Source organism: Phoxinus phoxinus (assembly GCF_949152265.1).
Source record: "Phoxinus phoxinus genome assembly, chromosome: 4".
Classification (NCBI taxonomy): domain Eukaryota; kingdom Metazoa; phylum Chordata; class Actinopteri; order Cypriniformes; family Leuciscidae; genus Phoxinus; species Phoxinus phoxinus.
In genome coordinates, this window is record NC_136879.1 from 20,820,912 (window position 1) to 20,845,544 (window position 24,633).

The 24,633-nt window shown below is 41.3% G+C and overlaps 1 protein-coding gene and 1 long non-coding RNA gene across 2 annotated transcripts in view; one reads left to right on the forward strand and one right to left on the reverse strand.

Moving 5' to 3' along the window:
• Window positions 1–674: 674 nt before the first annotated feature.
• kirrel3l (kirre like nephrin family adhesion molecule 3, like) overlaps window positions 675–24,633 on the reverse strand; it is a 42,531-nt gene continuing 18,572 nt past the window's right edge. The window contains exons 2-15 of the mRNA XM_079611452.1: window positions 17,971–18,123; window positions 17,042–17,191; window positions 14,803–14,960; window positions 12,999–13,149; window positions 12,438–12,543; window positions 12,050–12,198; window positions 11,338–11,465; window positions 9,660–9,786; window positions 9,254–9,354; window positions 5,734–5,932; window positions 3,963–4,070; window positions 3,645–3,754; window positions 3,141–3,230; window positions 675–2,878 (exon numbers count right to left, since the gene is read on the reverse strand). Of these exons, the coding sequence (XP_079467578.1) occupies window positions 2,384–2,878; window positions 3,141–3,230; window positions 3,645–3,754; window positions 3,963–4,070; window positions 5,734–5,932; window positions 9,254–9,354; window positions 9,660–9,786; window positions 11,338–11,465; window positions 12,050–12,198; window positions 12,438–12,543; window positions 12,999–13,149; window positions 14,803–14,960; window positions 17,042–17,191; window positions 17,971–18,123 (2,225 nt within the window). The 3' untranslated portion in view covers window positions 675–2,383. The remainder of the gene's footprint in view (window positions 2,879–3,140; window positions 3,231–3,644; window positions 3,755–3,962; window positions 4,071–5,733; window positions 5,933–9,253; window positions 9,355–9,659; window positions 9,787–11,337; window positions 11,466–12,049; window positions 12,199–12,437; window positions 12,544–12,998; window positions 13,150–14,802; window positions 14,961–17,041; window positions 17,192–17,970; window positions 18,124–24,633) is intronic.
• LOC306997882 lies at window positions 11,491–12,588 on the forward strand. The gene is made up of 4 exons (XR_013797464.1): window positions 11,491–11,643; window positions 11,812–11,870; window positions 12,038–12,125; window positions 12,457–12,588. It is a non-coding gene; the product is annotated as an uncharacterized lncRNA (long non-coding RNA).

Below are 24,633 nucleotides of genomic sequence, written 5' to 3' on the forward strand. Positions count from 1 at the left end.
CTGCATCATTGTCAGTGGCACATGATGCAATCCATCGGCACGTTACAAGTTTAAATGGCACATGCCAATGAAAACCGGATGTGCCACTAATCATAGCGACATATGTGCGTAAGATGCCATGCCACTTAATGTTAATACCTCCTCTCTCTATATGCACTCTGTTGGGTTAATTGTGTATTTTTGGCAGTTATAGTTGTTTGCAAGGGATGATGACAGCTGATGGAAACATGACCCTGAATTTACCAGAGTAGCCATCCATTTTATTTTATTTTATAGCCATTTGTTTAATGCTGAGTACGTGTTTATGTCTTCAACACTCCCTGCGGTGAAGCTCGGCATGACATGATGAAATCTGAGAGACTGGGTGACATGACAAGATAATGTTGTCACACAACACCCGCTCCGTCAGCGCAATATCTCGTTGCGTTGGGGGAGACGGCCTGTGCCTGCTATGTTTGATACGCAGACAGCGGGAGGCTTGGGAATCTCATCCGTCTTTATTAAAAACCCTGCTGTCGCCGCGGGAATAAGAGAATCAACATAGGCATCACTGCTAATTTATGTATTCATCAACTCGGCAGCCCCGGTATTGTTTGTCCTCATTCCCTCATGACATTTGACGAGACCCAGCGATGTGTGCCAAACTCACTCCAGTCAGAGCAGATCTTATTTGAAATGGTTTTATTTAAATATAAATATGTGTACAAAGTTACAAGCAACAATAGCTCATTTTTTAGCAAATAAAATCATTTGAACATTATTAAAAAAGAAACGGAAGAAAAAAGTAAATTAGTTGTGTAACACTTTTCACCTCTCCAAAACTGATAAGTAACATGGGGTAAAAACTGTTGTGAACCAAATAAAGTCAACTCAAAGATATAGATATATGCATTTTAGAATATAAAGGTACTTTACAATAGAGCAGCTTACACGCTGTACATTAAGGCTTATATAAAATATAAAAATAAAGACAAGCAATGTTTTGTTTCACGTATCTTACAGTTCAATTTGACTTTTTTTATCTTTCCAAATGGAGCCAACCATTCAGGCTTAAAGGAAAATGGCAGTATGGAAACCTCCAAATGCAAGTCTCCATGATCGAATTGATGAAGGGTGCAGTAAGCGGTTTCTCACACAAGGAACAAACAGATGAGAAGAAATGCTGAATACGTTCACGTACACACATCATCTGCATGCAACAGACAGGAGTGAATTTCAACAATTTGTACAGTCATTGAAGTGGCTCTAAGTGGATATGGACAGTACTGCATTTTACTTGCTATTTCTTTTTCAGTTTTTTTTTTTTAATTCTTCTATGTAAACATGTTGGTGCTACCTGACGGTGTCAGCAATGTCAGCATGACATAACAGTCACCTTGGCACACTCTGTATTTAATAACATACAGTGGTCACGTAAGGAACATTACAAGAGTATCACTGCACGCTGCAAGACCGTGTGGTAATTTAGTTTTGCAGTACATGGCTTGGCTTAAGAAATCATGGTCCCGAAATGGGCTCTACTCTGAACTCTGCAACAAATTCTTGAGAGCATAACTTAAAAACACCGCACCTCTAAATTATCTTCTTTGGGGATTGGCCAATCATGGTTCCATCAAACAGACAGAAATACATTTTATGGATTTTGTCATTTTTTTTTATTATTATTTTTCTTTTTTAACCAAAGCATTCCAGATTCCAGTTTCCTGCACTGGTCCATTGAGGCTTTACATAAACACTCTCTTGAGAGCCCAACAGCAGTGCAGACTGCAGATAGAGCTTCTGAAGAAATATCTTAGGGTGAGCGCATGCGCTCTGCCTTCTTCTGCTCCCCTGCTTTGTGGATTGAACTTTGAGCCACTTTGTGTAGGCAAGACATGTTGTCATTGATACACAAATGTGCTTACAATTCCATCAGCATGCCAACAAACACATTTTTTTTTTACTTTTTTTTTTTTTTTTTTTACTTTTTATTTCATGTAATTTTGATTGTTTCAGCATAGTGTCTTGGGCTTGTCCCCATTTACAAAGGTTAGTTCATGAGGGCACTTCTCCACAGCACTGCTTTCTCTCCAAAATCTAGAAGAGAAATTTTGCAGAAATACAGTGCAACGAATTGACGGACAGTGTTCATTTCCCCTAAAGTTCAGCATTTGGGCGAAGAAAATCAGTAGCTTGAAGGTGACTTCTAAGCTTGAGTGGCACGTAGTAGTTCTTTCGAAAGAAGTTTCTCATCGATCCAACATTCACTTCAAGACAGCAATAAAGCTTTTCCGCCTCTTGTATCTCAGTTTAAAGTTTGCTTAATCCCTCCTGAACCCAATTCAGAAGAATGTCCTTGTGACACTGATCATGCCAGACCCTCAGCGGGTCTTTTAGGGAGCCTTCACACATGAGTCTGCATGCGTTGCTGTGAGGGCCGCCCATAGTCTGACTGCTGCGACACCTGCGAGGATGCGTATGAGAAACGGGAGGAGCTAGATACTTTGCTGGCCTGGTCTGAATGCTCGTATCCGTCCACCTTCTCGAAGGAGGCGGGTTTGACATAGCTTGTAAAGGCGCGACCGTAGGTGGCGGGTAGGTAGGCAGAGCCTGCATAGACTGGCTCCTGGGGGTAGATGGTGGGAGTTTGCTGTTGTTGCTGTGGTTGTTGTGACGGCTGTTGCTCATAGGTGGTGCGTGTGGCAGGGGTTGTGGCGTAACGCTGGGAGAAGTCATAAATCCGTGGCTGAGTGGACTGTTGGCCGTATAAGGGGCTCGGCGAGGGAAGCTGAGAGGGAGTGTAGACTGGGCGAGCATTAGGGACATATTCGGAGAAGCCAGTTCTCGTGATGTTGCGGTCCTCGTGAGCCCGCACATTGTAGTAGCCATTGGTGGGGTCCTAGGAAGAAAGAAAAGAAAAACCTTGTCAGAAAATCTTTAAATATTGTCCTGAATTAAACACGTGCAAATTATTTCAGTTTGGTGCTAGCTAGAAGTTTGTAATCGACCAATAACTGTAGGCTTTCTTGAACATGATCCAAACTTCTAGTGTAATTCAAATATGTTTTCAGCAAGTTAGTGTTATTAAGTACAATAGTTTCCTCAATCCTTTTGCTTTTATCAGATTAACCATCAGATTCATGCTTTGTGGAATGTAATACCTTGATATCGGATCTCTCATCCTCCTCCTCCTCCAGTAGGTCGCTGTGCTCTGTGCGAGAAGTTCCTGGAGACTCACTGCTGTTGGGAGCCTGAGAAAAGAACAGACATTTGGGTTAGAGACTGTTCAGTGTCTATGGTATGTTAAATGTCATACACTCCTTATTAATAGTGTCCCTAGCTCCTGGTCTTATTGTAAACAAATGATCAGTAGACATTTTAAATAGCCTAAGTAAAATATAATAAATTACTTTACATTTTGGCTGATGTCACTATAAGGCCTCTCATTTTTCTCGACATATTGTTTTCAAGACAAATATAGCCTAACATTTTGTTTTCTTATTGCATATCGAATTTCCCTTGGAAATATGCAACTATATTATAGAATTAAAATGGGCTGAGAACACTGTTATTGTTTTTCCTGCATTATGGCACTTGAAAGGAACATGATGTAAAAGCTATTCCTATCTATAAGAATATTCTGCTTTGTTTTGAGAGGGGCTTACCATAGGCTCCTTCACATCCTCCTCATCGTCATTTCCTCTTGCTGCGTTGTGGTCACTGTGTACGATTTGTACGCGGATGTCGCTCTTAGACAGACGTGTGCCCTTTTTGCCTGGGTGAGGAAATAGCGCAGTGTATAGAGATTAATGAGGTGAACGGTGGGAAGATTTCCAGAGAGGTGAAAAGGTCAACACTGCTCCAGGCAAAGAGGTGGCCCCATAATTAACCTCTGTCTAGTTAGTTCGTTTGATTTCTACTGTATCATGTTTTTTTGAGGAGAGAATAAGAACTCTCAGATAACATCTGACCTTTGAACTCACCTTTAGCAGTGTGGCGGCAGCAGATGGAAACCAGGGTAATGACACAAACGATGAAGACGCAGCCTCCACCCACCGATGCTCCAATGATAATTAGCAAGGGGAGGGCCTCTATAAGGGAAACAGGCATTATATTAAGCCACTATCTCTCAAATTGCAGGAATTGAAGACAACCCAAATTCAGGCTGCACATGCATTTCACAGCATTACAAGGTCAGTTACAAAACAAGTGGGTTTAATGATTTTATATTTCGGTTATATTGGTCACATAGCTTAGTTTGTCCTTCTACACGTTTTGTCCTGCCATAATCATATTTAGAGGTTACCAAAAAAATGTCACCATACATTTTATAGATCCGAAATAGGGTTCATTTTATTTTATTTTATTGTTTTGCTTTCAACTTTGGGGCTAAAGTATGATTCAGACATGTTCTTGACAGTTATTTGTGAGATGATTTAATTTTCATATTATCAAAAGGTATGCCAGTTCTCCAGGTGATTCAAGAAAGACTGTCCGCTTGACAAACGCGTTCTACCAGGAACTCTTTTTTTTTCCAAGCCACGTCCAAACTCAAGCGCAACATATAGAAATTAATCTAGTGTGATCCGCAGTGGCATCACAGGACCCAGCTATTGTCTCTAATCTCTGGTGGAAGAGGGGTAACCAGACCTGACATGCAGCGAGGCAGCCGACAGTAATCTAATTAGAGATTCCAGGAGATAGCACTGTCTGCCTCTTCAGAGACTTGGCTCTGCTGCCTTGATGCAAATTGCTGGCGAAGACCTTATTTTTGGTGTCTCCCAGTACAAAGGCTCAAGCCGTCTACCACGCTCTTAGTCTTATTTAAGCAAATTTAAGATGGTGCACTGTGCATACAAAATGTAACGGCCAGTGAAGCGTCACATACCCATGTCGTACATTAGGTCTTGATTTAATTCATTCAGGCTCAAAATCTATATCTTTGTTATGGAACGAATGTATTCATTAAGTCGACCATCTCCTGATTAAATGATATTGATTTGGTGGTGTATAATTAAGATTAGCACAGGGTTGTAGGGTGTTTTGAGATGCAATCCCTGCATAGAGCTGACTCGAACTGGATTACAGCTTGTCATGACTAATCTTAAATAAAAGGCACACACTCTAAGGTGGACAAACCCTACAACTTACTGTCAGTGTTTTAAAATCAACCGTCCTTCAATGATTAAAGCAATTTGCTTCTCACCCCTCCATTTTGACTCTCCTTGACCCAACATTTCTCAGAAAATTCCCCCAAACATTTCCTCACTGATCTGCACTACCAGTCAAAGTATGGACATACTTGACTGAATTTATGATTCTCACAGTCTTCAGAACTTTTTGAAGCTAAAATGCATAAACGAAAAAGCTTAAATGCATAAAATTACTTTTTAGACAAATATAAAGTGTGTGATTGTAAAACTTTCTTAACAAAAAAACAATGAACACTAATTTCAATTCAATGTTTTTTAAAAGCATCTCAGCTCAGAGATGTAAAAGCATGGGCTGTCCACTGCAAATAAGCTAAAATATAAAATAGTTTTGATTTATTTAACATAAATAATGAATTTGTTTGATCACTACATCATTTCCATACTTAATTTCATGTCATTTCATAATTTAATGACCACTACCGTTCTAAAAGGTGGAACATAGTAATAGTAAAGAATTAGGTGTGTCCAAACTTTTGACTGGTACTGTATTGCTTGATGAAAGGATGTTTTACACAGGATAATTTGGCATGATGACCCATACCTTGCTCTTCAAGAGTGACCAGTGCTGTGCCTGTACCGAAGCGGTTCCAAGCAGTGCAGTTGTATCGAAGCTGGAAATCTTGGGCCAGAGTCTCTGAGAGAATTAGTGAGGAGAGGACCCCTTGGTCACTGTTTACTGTCTGCACGGAGAAACGACCAGAAGAGCCAGATGACAAGATCATGTCCCCAAATGTCCACACCTGAGGAGGAAGAGACAACAAGGTGTAAGGTACAGCGACAATCTTTTTCTCAGACTTTAAGCAAGCATGAAATGTTTACAAACGATTGCAACAGTTGCAACTGATTTTATTGATTTGATCATGAAAAGGTAAGAGGGATTTTTGATGTCAAGCAGAAAGTTCGTCATTTTTATTGATAACACGCACTATTGAATAAGTTACAATATGATCAGGAACATGTATTAAAGGAGAACTCCGGTCAATTTTAACATTGAGCTCAATTTTTAGTAAAATTGGAGTGCTGTCAATACAGAGAACAACGACAAAAACCGGTGTTGCCTACACTGTGTTATCCTATTTTTTTAATTTGCACCCTATTGACTTGAATGGGGCAAGTTTTAAACCTGCTTTTATCCTCTTAACATATTTGATGTGTCATTACAAGTGCCCAGCCATGTTGAGTGATTCCTTCAGAGTGAACACGAGTGAATCTGACTTCAGTAGATGTGAAAAATATGAATAAAAATGATATATCAGCCAGCGCAAATACCTGTATTTAGTTCCTGTTTTCGGTGGAAGTCCAAAGTAGTCGATTGTCGAGTTCACGCGCGTGATCATAGTAACTAAACCTATGCGCGTGAACTCGATAATCGACTACTTTGGACTTCCACCGAAAACAGGAACTAAATACAGGTATTTGCGCGGGCTGATATAACATCATTTTTATTCATATCTTTCACATCTACTGCAGTCAGATTCACTCGTGTTCACTCTGAAGGAATCACTCAACATGGCTGGGCACTTGTAATGACACATCAAGGATGATAAGACTAAGAACTGGTTAAGTTTAAAACTTGCCCCATTCAAGTCAATAGGGTGTAAATTTTAAAAAGAGGATAACACGGTGTAGGCAACACCGATTTTTGTCGTTGTTCTCTGTATTGACAGCACTCCAAATTTACTAAAAATTGAGCTCAATGTTAAAATTGACCGGAGTTCTCCTTTAAGTAGGGATGTCCTTTGCTGATCTCAAGGATCGGGATCAGGGCAGATGAAGCTTTGTTTTTAACTGATCGTATCGGCTATCCTAAGCCCGATCCCGATGTACGTTCTGTACGATAACTGGTCAACGATAAACTTTTTTCCGTTTGCGCGCTGCTTGAGCTTAAATGCTTTTGGTCTTTATATTTTTGAATTACACATAGGCCTACTGTTTAATGTTTTCAACTTAAATAAAACTTTAACATATGTGACCCTGGATCACAAAACCAGTCACAAGTCGCACGGGTATATTTGTAGCAATAGCCAACAAGACATTGTATGAGTCAAAATTATAGATTTTTATTTTATGCCAAAAATCATTAGGATATTAAATAAAGATCATGTTCCATGAAGATATTTAGTAATTTCCTACCGTAAATATATAAAACATTTATTTTTGTGAGTGAATACAGCAAACATAAATGGACAACTTTAAAGAATCTTTTTTCTCAATGTTTCGATTTTTGCACCCTCAGATTCCTGATTTTCAAATAGTTGTATCTATGCCAAATATTGTATTATCCTAACAAACCATACATTAATGGAAAGAATATTTATTCAGCTTTCATAAATCTAAATTTCATAAATTTATGACTTGTTTTGTAGTCCAGGGTCACATATATTGTAAGCTTGTTGTGTATATTGCCTAATCGTAAGATTGTTCAGAAATGGTGACATTTAAAAAAAAAATTAAGTTTGAAAAATAAACTTTTTCGTTAAACATAATTTAAATAAATGAATATTAAAATATAAAAATGTTATGAGCCCAAATATGTGAATGCAATATTTTTTTTAAATGCCCATCCCTATTAAAATGCCCCATAAAATGCCCATTTTTAAATGCCCATCCCTAGTTGCCATAACGCGTTGCTGTGAGTTGTGTCTTTCTTCTAACTTAACTAACAGACTGGCTTTCTGACACTGCAAGTTTCATGCTTTCTAACCTTAAAACCACAATTTTTCCCTTTATGTAACAATAATTTAGCTTATTGTACATTAAAAGACAAGACGTTTATATAAGTAGTCCCATTTTTATTATTGTGACCAGACAGTCTGTTTATAAATAATGTCTTTATACAGAATGTGCACACATTGTTTAGAATACCTCTAATGTACCCTACATTTGCAGAAGAAAATACAAGTATCAGATCGGGACTCTATATCGGCAGATATTCAATATTCGGATCGGATCAGGGGCACAAAAAACATGATCGGGATATCCCTAGTATTAAGGGAATGGGGTCCATTTTTATTCCAGGTTGACTTAAAGCCTAGTCCAACCACCACAGCTACAAAAGTGGCATTTTGAGCATAAAAGAATTAAGGACATGCATACAAACAATTGTCAACCCAGTACTAGACATTCAGTGTCTTAAACTCAGTCTTAGAGATTAGATTTTTTCTTGTGCTCGCTGTCATGTCGAGTTGGTTTACCAACAGTGTTGTGCCTCGGCTTGCGAAAAAGAGCTTTGTAAAAAAGCGTGCAGGGAAGACAAGTAGCTCCTGTCTAGCAGAAGGTCAGTCTGAAATCTCAAAGCTACTCAGAGAGAGAGAGAACAAGCCATTGCTTCTTCACTTCACCTTTCTGGCAAGAGGTGAAATAGCATGTCAGAGAAGTCCTCCCTTGACTGGCCTGAGGTGAAGGAATAACAGGCAATAACACCCTGAATCCCCACCTGTCACTGTTTCCAGGATCAGATTTTTTTCTTCCTCTCTGATTCCTTATTTGCATCATTGCTTTTAGTTACCCTTGCTTCCATCTGTCTCTGTGTATCTCTATGCGCTTCCCCTTCTTCTCGCTGCCTCTCCAACTTAGACCCTAATTATCCACTGAAATGCCTTCCCACGTACTATGAGGTCATGGGAGGTCAGCGGTGCTGTGCACTAATTGCTCGTCGTTGGAAAGGAGCCTAGAGGGCCGGAGGTCTTCTCTACAGACCCTGGCATTAGTGCAGTTCGCCTCTGCATGCTTGAGGGTGGAAGAGGTGAGATACAGGATCAGCCCTCTCATCGAGCGCTCTCTAATAGGGGAACGGGGCTGTGTAGCTGCCCGAGTGTATATTTGTGTGGGTGTCAGATATGGAAAGACAGGGAAAGAGAAACAGGAGCAAGGAAAGAGAAGACTCGCATGAGATATTGGTGGAGGGAGCGGGGAATGGAGCTTGAGCGTGTGATGTGCACACACAGAAAGCACCTGCTCAAGGGAGAGGCTCACAAACAAGCTTGTCATGAATAAGGCTAGACTAAGCATCAGATAGCTAGCAAACACACACATACAGAAATAGGAGAAAGTATACTTACAATCTTGTCAGGAGGAGGGCTGCTGCCCACCAGACACTCCAGCTTGCCCTTGGAATGCTTGACGGCCTGCTGCGTGGCCTCAGCCGTGATGATGGGAGGGCCTGAAGTGAAGAGAAACAGAGATGAAGAGAAATCATACTTACTAAGGGTGCTAATGAAAGCAAAGAAGACACAGAGCTGATGGTCCTTGTGCACTCAAGAATAACTGCATGAGTCATGCACATAAATATAAAGCTCATAAATTAAGGAAGCAATTCACTGATTAATAGTAAAAATGACAGCTTTTGTTCCAAACCCTAGTAAAAGAATTCAACTCATGGTTTTGGAACAGAGCATGTCATGGATAAAACCTGGAAAGTATGAGAGAGAGAAAAAAAAGAAGAAAAAAAAGACAGCATTTGGTTACCATTGACAGTTAGAGTTACATCTCTCTCTGCCACACCAATTCGAGGCACGATGGCTTTGCAGGTGTACGTCCCAGAATCCTCTTGGGTGACTGCCTTCAGCTGCAGGGTGTTACTATTGCTGAGCACCTGTTAAATAAAATAAAAAGCTTGTGTTCAGATCTGTTACTATACCATTTCTTGACATTTCTCATCAAGTTGACCACAGATATAAACATCAGGTAAGAGCTTGCCACAAACCACATGCTAATAATTTATACCAACAGATTACCACACACCAAATATAACTATACACTTTCTATCAAATGTCTGTATGACAGTGCCTGTCTATATGTGTTTGTAATATTGATGTTTTTCACTTCCTGTTAAAGTCTTATCTTTCTAGCAAGTTGTGGAATGAAAATCATTACAGCATGTCAATATTTCCCCAGAATGATTGGGAAGATTGTGTAGACACACAGCATAATTTTTTTGTTCCAGACAGATCAAGCCATGGCCCTCAGAGATGGCCCCATTAGCACCAGTCATCCATTTTGTAGTTTGTGGCTCACACAAGAGAAAGACCAATGCCACCAATACCGAGGGGAAAGCATTGACTCCGCCTGTAATTTTGTCTGCAGCAATCTTAATTACTGTCTAAAGCGCTCCAGCCTGGGTCCTCTGAGTCAACCCACTGCTCTAATTAAACCTACGACAATGGCAGTGCAAAAATTTCCGGAGTGTGAGCAGATACTTGTGCTCCTTCGCCTCTAGTGCACACACTGTGGTCACTTGTTAGAAGCCATTGATCATTAGAGCACCCTCTTCCCATTCCCCTCCTTCCCATCTTGACGCCGCCAAACTGTGATTAATCCGTTTAGCACTCGCCTCGATTTTTCATTCGCCGGCACTCATCGAATTAGCCAATTAATCCATATCTTGTGGCGATGAAGTAAACGCTCTACTTGTGGATCAGATCGGCCCATACTCAGGAAGGGCAGGGTGGAGGGATGTAGTCATGGCAAAATTAACTGATTGCCTCATCAGAACCTTCTGGCTTTTCAGCCTTAGCCCCCCACTCTTTCTCTCTCTCTCTTTCCTTCCTCTCTCGCTTCTTGTTTGCTTTCTCGGGCTCTTTATGAAATCTGATTAAGCAGCAGCAGAGAAACACTTACAGCGGAATAGGCTGATGCATTTCACACCCCTTCTGGAGATAAACTTTCATTTTAGGCTAGCAATCACTTTATCCATTTGCCATATTCTTGTAAATGCACTGTAAACAAAAATGCCATCCATTAACCATCCAGCTCTGAACAGAAAATCATTTGATCTTTTCTGTACAGACAGGGGTTAAATTGTGATTTTGGAGGTGGGGGAAATCTGGTGTTGATTCTGGTGCCATAAACAATTAGATATGACTTGAACATTAATATACTTGTTAATGTAATAAACCTTTTTTGAGTTAATAACTTTCTAAATGGAGATGGAATATGTGGACTGGATCAAACAAAAACTGGGCTGGAGAAACAATGGAAACAAAACAAAAGGCGTTCTAAATCATTGCGACCCAATCATTCCGTATCCTAATAGAAATCAAATTAAATCTAAAACTTTTAGGATGATTCAAACAGGATTGCTGTGGCAGTTGTTGAACAGATGGTATGCCATATTTAGAAAGAAGGAGAGAAGAGGTCACCATACCACACTGGATCCTTGTTTGGTCCAGGCCAGAGTGAGGGGAGGGTTGCCCGTCCACGAACATGTGAAAGCAGCATCCATCCCTATGTCCACTGTCTGGGGTTTTGGTTCTGTCAACAACCTGGGACCAACTGCAAATGAAAGATGTGGATTCATATTGTGTTCGTGTACATTTCATTATAGTGTGTTTTTGTGTGCACAAAACAAGAATGAAGCCCATTACACTATTCTCATCTGCAGTCTTATTAAGGGAAATATGCTAGAATACAAGTAGGAAACAAAGGTCATTCCAAGAAGAGATTGTGGGAGGTACGTATGTTTCTATATTTTTGAAGGAAAAGATATGACTGTGTATTGTTTACCTCTTGTAAATGAAAATCTATCATGCAGTGCCACATATACAATATTTAGGAGGTTGATTATACCTAACACTGCAGTTAGACTGTAATGAATGAAAATATATATCTTATTTAACAGACACTTCGTGTCTAAAACATCCACATGAAGACCAAAATGCATGACCAAAACAAAAAGAGGTGAGTAGTTTATCTAGCACTTTTAACACAATGCTACTTATAGTACAACAAACTCTACATCTCTAATATATATATATATATATATATATATATTTTTAGACAGAAATAGAGATTTAAATGTCATTACACAGGCGGGCTGACCAATAGAGCTTTGTTTTCTTTGGCAGAAAAGTACTTACATTGTACATCCACCAAGGTGCTGACATTAGTACTTCCTACTGAGTTGGACACCTCGCAGGAAACTGGGTCTGTGAAGTAAGAGTGATCTACGGTCACCTCCAGGCTGTCGCCATTGGCCTCTGAGATAGGAATCCCACCTTTGGACCATCTGTTTGAAACATGATGATGAAAATGCATTCATTTATTCGATTCTCCATAAATCTTCTTAGTGATGTTGCTACCTTTACAATGCAAACTATTATTAACACCAAACATTGAAGCAACTGTGCTCAAAGCATTTGATCTGTAATTTATATCCAATTTGGGGTTTACCCTCAAACCCAAATCTGATGGAGTGGATAATCTGGGATTATGCAGTGAGTCTGTTGTGATATTAAATGTGCTTACCTGTAACCTGTGATCTCAGGGTTGGCAGAGGCAGAGCAGATGAACAACACTTTTGCTCCCTCCATCACTGTCTGAGGCTGAACAGACAGAGTCACAGACGGAGGATCTGGAAGGAAACATGCAGGATTAGATTCACTGCAGCAATAGAGGCTTTACAAATCCTTCCCAATGACTTTACTGCCAAGCTCCAGGTGTGTAAATCTAAGTCACAATCCTTTTTTAAAATCCATTTCCCCGTCCAATTACACATATTTTTTACCATAAAAAAACCTGCTTATCTATAGACAATTGCACAGTTCCTTGCAGACATATTCAAACCAATTCTCACATTTATAAAACCACTAATCTTATTCTGAGATATTGCTCTCCATGATATTTTTATTGTGACAAAAAAGAATGTACTTGCTAACGTTTTTCACGTTAGAAAACACTAAGTAGCCATTGTTGTTTTCAAGTATTCAGTATACAAATAAAAAACATGTGGCCTAAATGAAAGCACCACACGTTCTGCATCACAGACAAGACTATTTAAAAAAAAAAGAATATATCAATAATACTCACGCTGAACATTGATGGTAACCGAAGTTTGGCGACCTGCAGGGGCGGCTGGGTTTAGGACCCTGCAGGTGTAGGTACGTCCAGAATCGCTGTCCTCAGGCACCATGGGTAACAAGCTAACCGCTGTTTCTCTCTTTCCATCCTCCATCAAAGTCTGAAAAGACAGTAATACAGTGTGAAAACAGTTAAAAAACTGAGACCGTATCAGTGCTGGTGGAACAAATTGCTGTAGCTCTCTGAAAATAGAATGCCTCAATGAAATGTTCTGAAAATGATGTCATAGGCAGCTCTTAACAAAACTCTAATTTCTAATACGTGCGACAGCCTTTGAATTCAAATAAGAAGAGGCATTTGACAGACAGCATGGCTACTGAAATGTTATTTCGCCCTAATGGTCTGTGTACTTCAGATACAAAACACAGCTGTTTCTCTCATCTTGTTATCACTGTTAAAATCACACAGACATGATAATCCTAATCTAATTGTCCTATATTTCCTGATGCAAGTCCTAATTTAATAAGGAATTCCCATGATGCCAGTAATCCCATTTGAGCTCAAGTCTGTGCCAGCACTGTAGGTTGAGCATTGCAGAGAATTAAAGCCGCCATCAGTTTAGCGAGGCAGGTGTGCGTTTGTGTTTTACAACGCTGCCGGGACCGTTCTGCCGTTAGCTCGTTTTCCCAAAGATCTGTCTATCAGCTCTTCCTGCTGCACGTCATCTTCAGAATCTATTTATTGTGTGAAAGAAATCAATACACCAAAGTAGGGAGAGGTGTACAGTCTAGGTGAATTGCTGCCGGATGAAACTACAAGACAGCCTTAATGGAGGATGAGGCGGAGTTTTAGATTTGGGACGTTTGGAGGGGGGAAAGACACAGTGCTGTACTGGGGCAGGAGCATTATGGGAAGACAGTTCCCTGGAGAGCCTGGGGCGAATCGATGGCAGGTCACACGCTTAACCTCCGACGCGCTGAATGCATTTTCACGCTAGATCGAGTCACGATGCTGCCTGTCATCAGCCTTCCACTCACTGTCCTTTTATTATTGCTCATCTGCTCTCTCCAACTACTCTGTCTACCTTTTTCACATTCCTTCACTTTGTTCTTTGTGTCTTCATGTGGCTTTCCATTTCATTTTTTTCAAATCAAAATAGCTTTGAGTTTTCTACCTCACTCTTAAACAAGCTTCTCCCGTGTTCATTTTTCCCTCATCTACTTTCAGAGTTTCATCTGTCTTTCTTTCTCTCTTGCTTTCCTCCTCTTCCCTCGATTCACTGCTCACTTTTCCCCCCTTTAAACGTGTCGTTTAGTGTCATTTAGCGTGGTCAGAGAGCATGACAAATGTGACACTTTCGCAGTTGCACCCGGTTCATGCTCCACCGCACTTCCCATTGTGTTTCGGCATTGTTGTGGCTGATTTCCCCTCCTCTCCCACCCTCTTCCTTTCTCTCTCTCTCTCTTTTTCCTCTCTCACTCCCTCTCTCCCTCCTTTGCTCTTTCTCTCTCAGCGGAAACTGTATCAAACGCTTATGCCTGTCTGAGCTTTGACATGCTCCAGTTATGCTCGAGTATTAGAGCAACAGCGAGAGTGAGAGAAAATAGAGGCACAAAAGGAGGCAGCTTGCGGTGGGGTGATGAGGATGAGACATACAGAGATTGAATTCGAGAGTTTTCGCAACTTTGCTTGTGCACTGTGAGATAGAATTAATGTGAAGGACAGGTATGAGGCAAGACATATATCCTAAGTTGTAATCAGCCACAGTGACTGTCATGCCTGTCAGTAAAGACTGATGTGTCCACAGCCTCACCTTTGAGTAGATGGCATCGTGCATTATCTCTCCATCTCGGTACCAGGTAATTTCTGCGGCAGGTTTGGCTCCAGATGCCCGACATGTCAGGTTATGAGGGGTGTGAGCTTTCAGTCGAACAACTGGCCCTCCTTCTACTACAGGATCTGAAGGTGGCACTGAAAAAAAAAGTTTGTTTTATTTGGGAGAAAAAACACGAAGGGGATATTATACTTGCTTTCACCTGCCATTTAAAGCACATGTAAAGTACAAATCACATGTGGACGCCCATACAATTTCCCCCCAATTAGCCTGAAATGTACATGTGCCAAATCACGATGGAACCCACAAGTGGCTCGTTGAAGACATTGTGATAAATCTTGCAATGACCAATGTGAGACTTGTGAGGATAAATCTTAAAATGTATCTGATCTTCATCTTTGCGTCCTATTGATGATATGTTGTTTTTTAGTTTACACAGTATAACGGCATATACTATACGGAAATTCCATATACACTAGAACTGGAATGTTTTTTAAATTAAAATTTTGTTGGCAACCAACATGGTTAATCAATATAACAATGTTAAATTCACTTTTAAGTCTCCTAAAGACCAGTAGACTATTCAGTTCAATTCAACTCTATCAAAGATTGTTCAAAATGTAGTGTATTTTTAAAAATGTATAAATCCATACCCTAACCTCTTCCTGACTGCAGTGCAGCAGCATTTAATTTAGCTGGTTTGACCTATACAGAACAGACTGGTAAATGGACAGAGAGATTGAGAGAGATAGGCTCTCCCTGAAAAAGGTTAAGACAGTACTCATGCCCTTTTAACATGGCTGAGATTTGCTATTATGAGTCTATTTACAGGCACTCTGGCGCAGGCCCGTTTCATCTGAATTACTGATTTGTTCATTTGTTTGCATGCCTGTGTGCAAGCCTTAGGCAAATAGTGTCTGCCACCTTTGATGAAGGTGTCCATCTCGCAGTACGCACAGAAACGCGTGCAAAAAAAGAATCTTTCTGTGGTACACTCTTCCGTCTGTCCTGCTCCTTTTCTCTGAACCAATTTCTGTTTTTGTATCAGAATTGTCAGAGGTCTTTTCGCTGGTCTTGCCCAGGCGCTAATGGAATCCGTGTGCGAGGTGATTCTAATTTCCATGCGGATTCCCTCGACTGCACTCCTGCCGTTGACTTTTTTGACTCTGTTGGATTGCTTTGGTCTCATCCGGCTGCATTGATTTCCCCACATGCCCCTACATGCACATACACACATGATCGCTCACATATACGTACACACACACCTCTTTCCCTTCATGCAGGAGCTGGCATATTCGCTACACTCTAGTCTGGGAATTTAAACAGCACGCCAAACATCGACAGTGTGCACAAAGGCTATTGTTGTAGCCCTACTTTTCTTTGGTGAGTCTGTGTGGGTGTGCCAACTCTGTTCAATTAGAGACAGAATTCTTGTTATTTTGCAACAAACTTGGGCTTTTTCATTCTCATAGCACTAACTCTTTAACGTCCCATATTTTTAGCCCATGATATACTGATGCTGTGGGGGAGATCTTAGTTTTTAAGATAACAACACAGCTTTGTCAAAGTTGGGCCACCAGGTGTCAGCAACGCAGCACTGAGCTGAAATCCCCAGTGATCCCGACCCCCCACCCCCCTCCCTCAGTCTCCCCCTCTACCCCTGTCGCTAAATGCCGGAGAGTATGTAGATCAATCATATTGCGTTAATGTAAAAGCAGCCCTGTGGTTGATGAATTCTGTGAGTCACTGTAGAATGTGCTAACTGTGCAGACTTTGACTTTTAACCATTCACGCAAGTCATTTGTGACTGCTGCAATCACATTTCCTTGGCTCTTTACTGTGTTAAGTGTCAGAAGGCTACAGAGAGGGGGAAAGAAACAGTGAGGAGGGGGTGGGATATTTTTTCAGGGTTTATGTTGACTTGGTTTGATAAAAAAAAGAGTCCTGTTGTGGCGTGATTTAAAATTGTGAATAAAAAATGAAGGAATGACTTACGATTGCATGGGGGTGGGATCACTGAAGTGTTTATGCGGAGCAGAGAAATTTGCAGTGTTACGAATTTGAGGCAGTATTTTAAATACTGTTAATGAAATTGGGGACTATGAGGAATGCTCTATTCCCCCCGCTTTTAATCAGTTGCAGAAGAGTTATATTGCAGTGGTTTCTTCTCACTCTCAATCACACTCACTCATATCACACACACATACACAGTTCTTACCCAGCACCGTCAGTTTGGCTCTGTGTGATCGCAGCCCAGCCTGCGTGGCTTGACACTCGTAGACTGCATCATCGCCTAGCTCAGCTGAATCGATCACCAAGCTGTGCTCACCTGATAGCGGGTCTCCCACCAGAGAGTAACGTACCCAACCTGGTCCACACAAACAGCACGGTTAGAGATATGCACACACATATTGCCATCACAGGTAGGGCTAGTTTTGAGATCCAGTTCTATGTGCATTAGCATCTTTGTGTCACTTGGTCAGCGGCAACATGTGAGATGCCTCGCTCATGCAGCCAGCATAGCACACAGAGATAGCCTTAACTGTCCAGTTTGCTCATTTCAAAGCTGCTGGGGAAATCATTTTAAATGTCAGTGCGTGACATGAGCGGTGATTGATTCTCCACCTCAGCCCGAGCAGACGGCTGAAATGATTAGACAAATTAAACGCTAGTTTGCATTAGCCGCAGTGTTTGTTTGCCTTCCCGTTTCTTCACTCAATAGAGCCTAAGAAGTAAGGCTGTGACATTACTCAAACACACATTCACTGCAGAGGAGGGATGCTGCCCTTTACCTGCCAATCTATGATTAGTTTTATCTCCCAATTGTTAATTGGAAAGAAAAAGATGAAGATAAGAGGACACTAAGCCTTGGTAAATGGACTTCAATACGCATTGTGTACCTCCTGGGGGAACAGCATCATTTCTGCCTTGCTACTTGCTCTAAATTTGGTTGACATATAGGAAACTGGGTTTCTAGCTAATTACAAACCAGTGCACCATTTAGAAACACCTTGAAAATTAATTACGTTGACTTCATTATTTTCCTTTCAACTAAATTTTTCAAAATGACTCGTTGAAAATGAAAAGCACTGTTAAATGGAATGACTTTTAACCTCACTGTTCGTTTAGCTTTTGAACAACTCTTACCAGGTAGGTCTCGTTCACCACCTAATGCCAGGCCATCTTTGGTCCACTGCACCATGCCCCGATATCCCACAATCACACAGGGCAAGGTTACTGATTGGCCAGCAACAACTACTTGGTCCTGGGGCTGCTGTGAGAAGTAGGCTGCTTGAGACACTGCAGAAGGAACAAAAATATGTTGGTTGTTGTTTAAAATTGTAAAATATGTACAATAAGCACGCCATATTCCATTATCTTCTTTGACTTGTTCTTGAAAGCAACGCCATAAATATGAGTGCTGCCTCCTAGTGGACCAGTTAATGAAATAACGGCTTCAATCTATCCCATCCTGTTTGCAATTTGTTTTGGTTAAAAAGGCATGCCCATAGCATTTATTCTCTTCCAGTCACATTGAGTTTTTCTTTAAATGCAGAAGTGGCACCTTTCTTTGCATCAGTCTGCCTACAAGGCTGGATCTCTGAAATAGACCAGTAGCTTGTTGGATTACCATGGTAAACTACAGCAAGGCTCTCTCTCCTAATGCTGAAGCCTATCATTTTGCTCTAACCAGTCCAGCTTTCAGGTCAGTGATTTTGTACAGGGAGAGAGATGGGAAAGCACAGAACACATTAGTGCGATAGTATATTAGCGCTGAATCAGCAAGAGCCATTCCAGCTCGCATTCACCATCTCTCTGCAGCTGGTAATACTCTTCCAGTTACACAATGAAACACAATTTTCCTTGCAGTACCCATGCACTGGGCTCTAGGAACATATTACTCTTTTACACTGATCTAAAACTATTTTGCCTACCCAACACGCTCTTTTAATTGAAGTTTCACGACTGTTCACACACTGTGCTAGTTTTTTTTACCAAGGCCAGCGAGTGGCATTTCGCTAACTGATTGATGCAGAAAAGGCTAAAATTGCATCATCTTCCGCTTGGAAGAAAAAGGCACAGTCCATAACACATTTTACAACAGTTTGATATTCTGAACTTGGCAAGGGGTCTAGGCGTCAGCTGGTCATGACTTATTTAACTCTTTCCTATGCCCATATGGCAACCTGCATAGAATGACATGGAAAGCAATGCCCCGTTGAGCCAGAGAATCTGTTACTTCTTCCCAGGGTGGGGGACGTGCTGTTTTTTAGTAAAATTGTTGGTTAAACAATCAAAGGAGCTTTCAGCGTCCCATGAGAGCCATCCGTCGTGGGCTGAGAAAGGCACCTGCTACCACACTGCCTTCCCTCTATATTTTGGCTTTGCTGCTATCTTTCTTTCTCCTTTTTAAACACTTTTTACTTTGTTTTTCCTGCTTGATTTGCATAGAAGCTCTCAAGATAAATGTGTCCAGACTAAACAACAAACATCCATCTCTCTCTCACTATTCCAATCACTTTTATACACACACACATGGTCTTCTTACACACATTTCTGTGTTTCTCCATTGCAAGAGCTTTTTGATTGGATCTGGTGCATCATGAGCCCTCTTAAAAGTAGAAAGATGGCAACCAGCCAGAAGTAACTAATCCATTCACATGAGATTTCAGAAAGGGTGAGGGAAGAAAGAGCACAATTTGATGGAGGTTTTAGAAGGGGAGGGGTGTTACTGGTTCTTCAAAAAGAAAAGGGCCGTCCCCCCATTTTTTCTGCCTTTCCTCCTCTTTCTTTGCCCTTTTATTTCTGTGTGGTTAAATAGGAGAATAGTGTGCCAGTGGTGGATAAAGAGGGGTCTATTCAGCTGGTGCTAAACCCCTCTGAAACTTCTCTCTTTGGGCCAGGGGTGTTTAAACAGACAGGGTAGGGGGCCTCACCCCAGGGGGGGCAGCAAGACGGTGAAAGGAGGGCAACATACGGTGGCCAGAAACACACTATTGTCCCCTTGTCCCTTGGTTTTAATAGGCCTCTTCATTTCCAATCAATCCTGTTAAATGCAAGTTTAATAGCTTTTCAATAGCGGCTTTTCCCCCCCTGAGGGAGCCCAGGATTTTCTTTCTCCTCCATCCTCTCTCACTCTCTGTTGTTCTCTCTCTCTCTCTCTCTCTCTCTCTCTCTCTCTCTCTCTCACACACTTCATCATTCTCACTGCATTTCTTTGAGCTGAAAAGGGGCTTCCGAGCTTGGCTGACAGAGTTTGGTCGAGACTCAATTATCCACTCCATCAAGGGGTGCAGCAAAGACCATCCACCCCCCTAACCTCCTACACAACCCCACACCAGTGTTCTCTCTCAGAAACATAAGCTTTCTTTCCCTCCAAGGCAAAGGCCAGTGCAGATTTCAGGTATTTTCAAACTTGCTTTTTTTCTCCCTCTTGTGCTGACAGTTCTCTTTTCTTCTCTTGAGGATGGACAGGAAAAGAAATAGCAATAAAATGGAAGTATGCTACCTCTACTTCCTTGTATTTTTCTTGTACTGCACCAACCTTTTGCTGGACGGACACATTAAATAGTAGGTAAAAACACAAATCAAAATAGCCATTTCAAAATGTAAATAAATATAAGGGGAAAATAAGAGCTAATAATGAGATCAAAAGCGCTAAATATGACTCTTTTGTCAAAAACAAAACTCTTCTTGACATTATTATTAGCGGCATTATTTCTAAGCCAAGACTTTAAGTGTATGTTCATATAGAATTGTTCTTTTTTTGTACACTTCTGCCATCCCTGGAGCGCCACTTTTATGAGATATTGAGTCTTTTTACAGATACTGTAATTGTGTTGTGCTTCTGGGATTCTCCTTTTTGCATCAGGTACTGGATGAACATCGATTGCAATTAAAGAATCTTGCCCTAGCATCTAAATGTTTACGAGCGGTGATAATTCATCAGGATGAGCCGATGTTTAAGGGCTTTTGTACATTCAATAGTTCCTCTTTAGACCCCTTACTGAGTTGTGCCTCTGTGCATGTCTTTAATCACTCTCTCACACACAAAACATTCACAGCTTGCATTCAGGCCCATTTACAAGTTATGCACCTGTATCAATGCACGCACTTGGCCTTATAAGCAAAACCAAAATCATATTTTTACCCTTGCATTGCATGTAGACATTCACACACACAAACCCACATATAACGAAATGAGTTCACACCACGAGAGTGATTCAGCGCTCTCCAAATCTTGCTCCAAGTGAAGCTCAACAAAATATCACGTCTGGTTAATGAGTCATTTCAAATTGGAATAATTCCTCCTTGCTGAATTAGCCAATTCTTTAACGGCATGTTAGCGGCTTAATTACATGTGTTCATTCCTGACAGAGAAGAGAGGGATGAACGCAGGAAAAGACGAATAAAAAGGAGGAGGTGTTGAGATTAAGAAAAGCAATGGTTGGAGAGAATTTAACATTTTTATAGGTGGACCCTTTTGAGGAGTTCTAAGCTGGTCCTGCTTAGAATGCACTCATGTAAAGAACAAAAACTGATTTAACATTAACAAAAGTTCATATATAAAATACAAAACAGGATAATAAATATGGTACTCACATGAGCAGGTCAGACAAAAGGCTTGGTATTAACATGGCTGTCTGGCTCGTGCAATGTCATTACAAGGTACCATAACAAATAAAGAGGTGCGTGGGATAAGACAGAGAAAGCCGTCTCTAAAACCTACGTTGTGATTTGCTCCACAGTGTGTGGCATCTGTGTGTTTACGCGTTCCCCCTTCCCCTAGTAACAAGGTCATAACACACTTGGCCTGATACACTTTAATCCGGATTTTTTTCAAAATGGAATATCATTTCACGGCACTGGATGGAAGCAGAGAGGAGTGTGTGTTCATGTGGTGGCGTAAATAGGGCAGGCGTACTGTGGGGATTGTGGCTCACATTTAGTTGCTACTTTGACACAGTGACTTTGTCTTTTTTTGTCACATGTTAAGTGCAACTGCAGCTGTGCCTGACTTGAGCATGACATATTAAAGAGCTTTGCTTTTTTCTCTCACTCTCCCCTAGTTTCTCCAGGCTGTTTTTAGAGGCCAGGATGTGTCTGAGGAGAGAGCAATGCACTCTGCCTCACTGGGACGAACAGACGAACAGATGTTAGCAATGATCCCTCTCTGGTCTACCCTCACTAGGGACAGCGGGGAGTCTTGATGGTATTAGTGAAAGTCTATGTTTGTGTGTGTGTGGCACTTGGTTTCGCCCCTGGCACAGTTGCAGATAAATCAGAATATTTATCCCATGTCAAGCCATATTTAGCCCTCCCTCAACCTCTTCACTGTTTGTTCTGACAACCATGATTATAAACAGTGAATATGTTGCAGGAGGGTAATACAGCTCACATGGATTCATGATCATGCTAAAATCTATATAGATAGATAGAAAGAAAGGTAAAGGTGTGGATGAGAGCAGAGGAAATAGAGAAAACTAGTGTGAAAAAGTAACTTGCTGGAAATAAACAGGGCTGGCTAAGAGCGATCCATTGTGCCTGCTTCAGATAAGGCCACTAAACCCAAGCTGGAAAGAGCTGAGCTCCATTCTGCGCCATGGAATTATCCTTTTGTTTGGTGTGGGTAGAGTCTCTATTGTTTCGCTCTCATTGTGGAGGGTGAGTGTGTGTGAAATAGTTTACGCAGATGTGAAGATGTGCTATACCAAAGTCCCTGTAACATTCCCCTAGGCTGCATCTCAAAAAGTCTCCCTTGTCCGTTGGCCATAGCCGTCTCCTCTACCTAATGTCCAAACAAACTGAGCCAAGGGCCACTGGTATTTGTTTCTGCGGTTTTTAGAACCTGCCACATTTCATTCCTTTCTCTTTTCCTTCGTTCTTGCCTTCCCATTTGCCTGGTCTCATCTTCTGCACCTTATCTACTGCCTCACATTCCAGTCGCATCTTTCTCCCTCTTTCCTTTTTCACTTTCAGTGTTGTTTTGTGTCTAAATTGCAGCCTAACAGCTTTTTAAGAGCTGTTTGCAGGGGTTTAATCCTCCTAGCCTCTTATTCAGTCTGCAGTCTATTGTAAGCATCCTGGCACAGTACGAGACCCTTTTCAGGACGACCATAGAGCTCATCCATCCATCACACCTTCTTCCTCTGTCCTTTCCTCTCTTCTTCTAGCCCCCTCCAATCCCTTTAGTAACCCCCCACTTTCTCTTTTCCCTCCATCCCTCTCTCTTTTCTCCTGTCAGCCAGGCCTGATCCCCGGCATCAATGCTGAGCAGGGCCCTTTTCACAGTTACATAAGGTGTGACAAATTGTTGATTTGCCTTCTCCATGCCTGTTTCTGTTCCTCTCTCCGCATTCCAGACACCCTGTCCCTTGCTCGCACCCTCCCTATCCCTGTCCTTTCTCTATTTATCAGCATGAAAATTGCAGGGGTTCAAGTCAGCCTGTCGACAGATAGAGTGAAACGGGGATGATGGGGGGTCTGCAGCGGCAAGAGAAAGAGAGAATAGGACATAAGAGCTTCCAGCAGGGGTGGAGAAGGGAAGAACAAGCTTCTGACAGAAAGAGGACTCAAACAAGCCTATGCTTTTCAGAGGGAATGAAGGAAATCTATAATCAAGCTTCTCACCCTGCAGTTATTTCTCACTCGGTCTCATTCTCTTGTTAGTGGTGCTTGCAGAATTTCTCATACTTAGGGTTAGGGAATTAAACAAACCCCTAACCTGAAGTATTAAATCGATTATGGACATGAATGATTTATATTTACATTTATTCATTTTATAGATGATTCTAGTCAAAGTTGAGGATTGTTGTGCTATTACTTTTCTTAATCTTGGCCTGAAAACAGCGGTAACAATGACCACATCGTCAGATTGCGTCCACCCTGCTAGGTCACATAAGAAGTCCGATAGCCAAATCTTTAATTGAGAATGAGGCAAAAATATGCGTGTGTATGTGTGTGTGCCGCTCAGGACCTCGTCGTGCAGCAGAGGCTTTATCTGTCACACACTCCTCTATGCTGTGCAGCGTCTCTGGTGAGCGTCAGAACTTTTCCAAGTGTCATTATTCCAGCGTTCCCATTCTCACTCTCCCACTTCAGAGTCTAAGAACTCCTCTACTCACAGACGGAAAGCTCTCCGCTAGGAACACAAAGACGCTGGGAGGAAAAAAACTAGAGAGGGAAGGAAGAGGGGGAGGATGAGATTGTCTCTACACATCAGCCAACTGTCTTGACAAGATGTTGATTGAGCCAGTCTTGTCATTTCATTCCTGCAGGTCTCCTGGTATTTTCTGGAGATGGTTATTGCTGCTTCTCTTCCTTCTCTCTCTCTCTCTCTACACTTTATCTACTTTTCATGCCGCCTTTGTCTAATTCTCTCTCTCTCCTATACAGCATGCAACAATCTCTCTTTATGTCTCTCTTACTTGCTCTCTGTTGCTCGGTGTACAGTATGATCTAAGATCTAGTATGCTTTTAAATCATTAGCGTTGTGAGCTCTTTGCATAAATGTGTGGGTTGCTGTATGCACCAACACCCCCACAATAATGGAAACATCTACAATTGGTACGCCTCCGATGGGCCTAATTCACTGCGGGGAAAATAAATAAATTCAATAAAGACAAATTAATAAATAAATAAACTACGCTTTTATATGCACTCTCATTTCATTCCTCTGGCTGCGAAGTCCGGGTAAACAACACTGAGAAAAGCAACACTGTAAATATGGCAAGATGATTAAAAATCCATAAAGTCAATGAAAAGATTACTTTTAAACGTGCCCCCCTTATTCGTCTTTGTTGATCACTC